We start from the raw sequence: 6,942 nt of genomic DNA on the forward strand, positions 1-6,942 counted from the left end.
TATTTATTTATCATACTTTTATATATAGCGTGAGCTGTCTTGGCCGTGTACGTAATGGTGCTGCATTATTCATAATAATCGTGTCGAGAAGGAGGCACCACCAGGGGACGTAGTGTTCGTTCACTTTGAATGCCTGTAGTGTCCATCTTGCTTGAGGCTTTGGGAAGGGTAGTATCAACTCTCGCAAACAAGATCGAATGCTTGGTATTGACATTAAAAGTCAAAAAAGTCAAAACGTCCACTGACGCCTCCTTCCCGTCACTAATACATTTTGATAATTATACATATATATCTATGTAATTATAAATGTGCGTGTGTGTGCGTGCGTGCGTGTGTGTAGAAAAAAAAAGAAGGAGATGATGGTGAGGATGAACGAGTAACTATGGACCCTATATTGCAAAACATTTTGAACTTCTCTTCGAAACACCAGGTTTATTGTCTACAAGCTACCTCGAGACTCAAAGAGCAGTGACCCGCTCATCAAAGAGGGCGTCGCTCACATGTACATGGATGTGAACAGCCAGTTTTTCTCGCGGTCCACGGTCTCCCTCAAAGACACCAACCAGGCTGTGGCTCGAACTCTACAGCAAATTTACAAGAATCACAAAAGTCAGGTAACACTTTCTCTTCGGCCTTTCCTGATCTAGAAGTGAGCTGAAGGTAACAAAATGATTGTAAATAATTGAATGATAAAGCAGATCTTGATAAGGTAATGAATAATCAGAGAATGTAGTACAATTTTGTAGAAAAGATCTTGAAGCTGTGAAAAAAAGACAATGTTTGAAAACTGAACTTACAAGCCTTAAAGGGATGGTTCAGTATTGGTGGAGATGAGAATTGGGCTTTTAACTTTTTGCAAGATACCAAGAAAACACTTAAAATAATACAAAGCATACCCCATTCTGAGAGGAATTCAAAGTTTATTTGATGAAAATCGGGTTTGGAATGACTGAAATATCCATAAACAAAGTAAAACAAAGCAATCGTAATTAAAGGTGGGTCCCACATTTTATTATGATTGCTCTGTTTTGGATATCACAGCTATTTCGAAACCAATTTTTATCAAATAAACGTTGAATTCCTCATGGACTTACATGCTCTTTCATATTTCATAAGAGGTTTCTCATTATATCACCCCCCCAAAAAGTTACAAACCTGAAATTAGGTCTCAACCAAAAGTGTGAGATCCGTTTAACCGCGTCTTCCTTCATAGTTATTATGTTTGATTGTTATTGGGTGTTTTTCTTTGACGTTCCTGCCACAGGATGTTGTGTATGTGATGTACAATGACGATTTTCCAATAGGTAATGGAAAGGCCCCTTCAAACGGAGGCCACGCGAAAGGTAAGCACCAGTTTTAGAACGTTAACATGTATAGTTACGACATTCCCTGTTAATGTTATTGTATAGTCTTTCCCTGTAAAGCTGGTATCTCACTGAGCGGCGAACGTTTGCGAACGTAGCAAATTTGAGATTCGCCAACTTTTCTGACGAATGTTTGCGAAAAATCAAGGTTCGCTTCTGCCATTAGCGACAGTTAGCGACTTTTAGCGATGTTTTAGCGACAATTAGCAACACTTGAGCGAATTTTTGCGAAAGTGTTTGCGAAACACAGGTGGCGACTATCAGCGACTGTTAGCAAATGTTAGCGACAGATTTGCAAATGTTAGCGACAGTTTTGCAAATATTAGCAAATGTTTGCAAATCCCTTGCGACAATTTGCGAATGTTTTGGGACCGGGAAAAGTACCAGGCGATTATGTATAGTCAGACCCATAAAACGAACGTACAACCTACCACTGCATTCAGATCTCTTGTGACCACCGTTCAAGACGGATTTCCAGAATATGGAAATGAATTTCTGCCAAGAAGAGGCTCAACGTGCTGCTATCCTTGAAGAGCTGCTTTGCCTGGCTGCTGCTACAGCTACACTTGTATATGGTGCAGCTTAAGAGAAAGAAGATGAAGAAAAACAAGAAAGGAAGAAGAAAAGAAAGATGTAGGGCAATACGTCAATCAGTTGCAAAAAAAGAAAGACTGTTTGGATCAGAGAGTGGTTGTTGCAGAGGACAGACTTTGGTCAATATGAAAAGCTTTTGCAGCAATCACATGATGGAGATGTCAAGAGCTTCAAGAACTTCCTTAGAGTGGAACCTTGCCTGTTTCAGGAGCTTAAATTATAGGAACCATATGGCCACCTATTCCCTAGCAGTGGCGAATCAAATAAAAATGTTAGCGACACCGTATTACGACCGTTTGCGCATTCTTACGAATGTTTTGCGAATGTTTGCAACTGTTACAATACAAATTCGCAAAGAAATTTTGAACATGTTCAAAATTTCTTTGCGACAAGAAAAACTGCTTGCGACAATAACGAACCTTTTGCAACCTTTTACGAACCCTGGCGAAGTCCCAAATTCGCTACGTTCGCAAACGTTCGCCGCTCAGTGAGATACCCCCTTAATAAAGGACATTTGACAAAACATTCCCTGTTTCACGTAATCAGTATTCTAAATGATATCGCAAAGTAGCAGCTCACAGCGGAATGGATTGTCTGGTGATTAGGAAGGGCATGTATGTGTCATTTGCTCGAGTGCCTTTTCCATCAACTGCTTTGTCAATTCTCTGCAATTCTCTTCTCTCGTTATTGGCTTTGTTTCTTGTCTCTCGTCACTTCAAAATCAACTTTCTGTTTGAATATATCAGGTAAGATGCGATTTAGCGACCATTGTCCCTCTGCTGTTAGATTTGACAGAGACATTGTCGAATAATGAGCTGTCTTTCAATAATGATTTCTTCCAGGTGAAGTTGCTTTCGATCAAAAATCGGGATTTTGGTTGATTCACAGCGTCCCGAAATTCCCGCGCAAATCTGGCGAGGGTTACGAATGGCCATCTAACGCCGGGGAACATGGCCAGTCCATGCTGTGTATCTCTATGAAGACTTCAGAGTTCGTCAAAGTTGGTAATATGACAATCTTTACTTAAATCACCTCTGCTTCTGCTGTTGTTTGATTTTCAATTTGCAATATCTTTTATTTATTGTTTCTAATGTGGTGTATATTGTACACCGCGATAGTCACCAACTCTAAACGTTACTCTTCATCCTTCTCATTTCCCATACAATTATATTGCAACTCATTGACAAATTGCCCTACATCGCCGTAAACAAAAATTTCTTGAAGTTGAATAATTACGCAGCACCCGCTGCATGTTATGAGGATTCAGGATTGGTTGTCGTGTGAAGGCTCGGTGGTCTGGTCGATAAAACGCCTGTCCGTTGATCTGGAGGTCGAATAGGTTTCAATCCTAACCGAGTATGTTTGCCCATTTTTAATTTTTTTTTAATTACAGCTTAAATTCTACTAAACACTCATTAATTCGGTGCTTATTTACGTCGACGTAAGGCAATTTGTCAATCAGCTGCAATGAAAAACAACTCGGTGCAAAAACTTCATGAATTTGAGTAAATCATCATTAGTTAGAATTGTATGTTGATGTGGATAATAATCGAGTGATAAAGAAAATGAAGGAAAATACTAATGTTCGTGGTATATGTTAAACACTGTGAACAACTGTTGCCACTACTCGTACGTTAGACAATGAGTATATGTCATTCCATTTTAGGACGCGTAGACAAGAAAACGAGCTACAGTAAGATGAGCAGGTAATAAGAAAAGAAAACGAGTTTAATATCGGAACTCGGCAAAGGGGACTTGTTTTAAGAAGGCGATAGGATAAGCTGTCGTGGATCTCGGCAAATCGACTTGTTTCGGACGAGAAAACAAACGAAATAAAACTCGACTTGTCAAGTTAAAGAACATAATTCGCTTTTTCGTATTCACTCTCCAGAGCACTGTAACTATAATGAATCATCTTTTAGTCTATAATTAATGTTATTATTTTACAGCTCACCAACTTTTCTACAACAACCCCTCGGAGTACGACTCACAAATTCCGCAATCCTTTCTCGCGAAATTTCCTGACCTTGTCTCTGTGATCGAGCGACGCCACGTCGAGAAAGCTCCTTGGAACATCTCGGCTGCTTTGACCTCTATCAATAGACAACATTTCATCAGCTTCGCCAAGTTCGCCAAGTTCAATGAAGGTGAAATAGTGATGCTTACCCAAAAAGATGATTTCCATGATAGTTATATAATGATTTTAACGATGACAATGATAACGATGCAAATGATGGTAATGAGGCGAAGATGGTGACAATTAATGAGTGGTGTTCATTAGCACGACCCTGTTTTTAAACTAGATATTGAAAGAATGAATAGTGATGAACCGTATTGAATAAAAAGGAAATCGATAGGCGAACTAGTATGATAAATCATAATATCGCAGCAACTGAAAAACTACTGGATATAAACAAATTAATCAGCAAATGATTAAACAGAATATAAGGGAATGAAATGCCAACGTATGCCGTGTGGTGATGATTCTCGAGATGAAATAGAAAGGCTAGGCAAATCTTTTATTTCATAGATAATGATGGAGGTGGCAAGATGATGAAAATAGAAACTATCTATGGTTCATGGTGACATCAATCATGATGGAAAATAGTTATGTAATGAAAGTAAAATATGCTCTCTGTGCATGGCAATAACAAGGTGAGAAATCTGATGACGAGACCTGATATTGCTTGCGGTCTTTGCCAATTTTGCTAAATTTGAAAGACAAGGTAGGTGTTGGGCAAAGTGATATTTTCTGTTGTAGTGGTAACAAGCATGTATAGTTAACAAGGTTTAGAGGTGGAAAAGTCCGAGTTGCATTGTTCTGAAACTTCCCAAATAAGTCTGTTCAATATTTCAGTCGAAAAAACGCGTGAAACCTCCCCATTCTCCCTAAAAAAAGTGAATTTATAAATGTGATTTACGATATGTTAGAATGAATAGTTTTCCGAATGGTGGAACATGGAAACATTATTTTATTCATACAAAGCTTGATAGTGAAACAATTTCCAAAACGTTTTTATACTTGAAGTTTTCGTCACTTATTTTCTCATCACTTAACAGCTCCGTTAGGAAAATTTTGTACCATCTTTTTGAAATGAGTGCCTGCAATACTTATCAGTGATTTTAAGGCAGTGACGATGATAGTGATAAGGATAATCACAAATCGGGTTGATAGAACTGACATTGTCAGCAGTGATAAAAATTGTTCCATATATGCCTTGAGAGTGCTGCAGGACTGACAGATTCGGAAGGTAGTACACATGATGAGATCGATAATATCGATAATGATGATCAAAGTGCTGATATTGATGAACTATCCTGTATGATCTCTATATAAATCTTAAACATCTGAACCATCTTAGCTTGCAATGGCTTGGAAAGTTGCCAAATTTTGTTCAAGAGGCTGGTTTGTTATAGAAGAAAATACAATAGTCAATTTAGTGTGAAACGTATCAAATTGAAAATAATCACGGTTATGATGTTGATGACGATAATTCTAATTATGATAATAGCAGTATAATGTTTAGTTTTGTCAACAACAACAACAACAATAACAGCAACAACAAGAAAAGATACCAAAGGGGCTGTTACGATGGTGATTATGAATTGGTCGGTAATGATGATAATGGCGAATACAGGAATTATATACAGCAATGTTATTGTGTTCACATTGTCGAAACTTAACCATCTTTTAAAATTTCTGCTTCACAATGCTTCAGCTCAGTAATTTTATTTTCTTACACCTTTCATCTCGCTTCTTTGCCTGTTGTGTCTTGTACGTAAATCGTGCCAATACAGTGGATAGACTTTCTCAAACTCTCAATATTGCTCTTGTGTGAATACAAATACATAATTTCATCAACAACCAAGTATCTGATATGTCGACACAATGGAGATTTAAAAAAAAATACCTTTGTGTAAAAAGAAATAAGAAATACCATGCAGGGTGCAACTTTGTTACTCTCAGATCTGTACTCGTATTGGGTGGCGCCAGCGCTGGGCTGCAATGTATATGCTGAGACGTGGAGGAGAACAGGGGAATCTTTGGCGTCCTTCTGCACCGGGCTTTACAAGGTGGAAAATGTCGAGAAGGTCACTTTGGATGGCGTGCTAAGCTTCAAGTATACCAAGGACCATTCTAAATGGGCAATCAGCAAGCACGGGACTTGGACTTGTATTGGAGACATTAACAGAACTGTGAGTAGGCCAAGATAAATATCGATGTGCATATGTGTGTGTGTGTGTGTGTGTGTGTGTAAGCTATGGTATTTACGAGCATAAACATGAAGTCTGATTACAATTCAGGTTTTGGTTAATGATATGTAGTAACAGAGGAATTAAAGAAAATGTGTTGAATGTGGGAATGGAGAAGGGTTAGAGTTCTGCGTTGAGAGAGATTTGATTTGATTTGATTTAATTTGATTTGATTTGACATGAATACGTAGACAGAAGTAAGAGGGTGTGTCTTCGTTGCTCTAATTCTGACTCTTTTGTATTACCAACTTGTCATCACGCTTGTTACTTGAACTTGTCGATGCTTTATGTCTTTGTTTTTCAACAGAAAAGCCAGTATAAAAGGGGCGGCGGGACTGTATGCTTCAAGAATCGCGCTGTTTGGGCCGCCTTCAAGGAATTGATTGCCGAATTCTCTGAGTGTCCTGCCTAAGTCTCCGAGTGTACCGCTCCGTAATACGTAAAATAATTCCGACCTTCTCTGCGAGTAAGCTAAAACAGACAATGATCTTATTGTGATGATTATTACATCTATGGGAAGAAGGGAATTACACCAATGACTTGTGTTTAATGAAGAAGTTTGCAGTGTTGGTAGAAAGATTTGTTTTCTCAAAACTCGAAACTCGACTGTGACGAGATTAGATGAACAGTGCGTGTTTTTCATGAATTTTCTACCATGAGTATAGTGCATGCAATTAGATATAATCCGAAATAACCTATGAAGCATGTGTCATGTGGAGGATATCAATAT

The 6,942-nt window shown here is 38.3% G+C and overlaps 1 protein-coding gene across 1 annotated transcript in view; it reads left to right on the forward strand.

Moving 5' to 3' along the window:
* Positions 1–6,624, forward strand: part of LOC139724213 (plancitoxin-1-like) — a 15,081-nt gene extending 8,457 nt beyond the window's left edge. Inside the window, exons 2-7 of the mRNA XM_071635357.1 lie at positions 431–614; positions 1,265–1,343; positions 2,801–2,962; positions 3,908–4,105; positions 5,926–6,155; positions 6,520–6,624. Of these exons, the coding sequence (XP_071491458.1) occupies positions 431–614; positions 1,265–1,343; positions 2,801–2,962; positions 3,908–4,105; positions 5,926–6,155; positions 6,520–6,624 (958 nt within the window). The remainder of the gene's footprint in view (positions 1–430; positions 615–1,264; positions 1,344–2,800; positions 2,963–3,907; positions 4,106–5,925; positions 6,156–6,519) is intronic.
* The last annotated feature ends 318 nt before the right edge of the window (positions 6,625–6,942 follow it).

Source organism: Diadema antillarum, unplaced genomic scaffold (assembly GCF_040938485.1).
Source record: "Diadema antillarum isolate AM-2024a unplaced genomic scaffold, OU_Dant_1.0 scf00000208, whole genome shotgun sequence".
NCBI classification, from domain to species: domain Eukaryota; kingdom Metazoa; phylum Echinodermata; class Echinoidea; order Diadematoida; family Diadematidae; genus Diadema; species Diadema antillarum.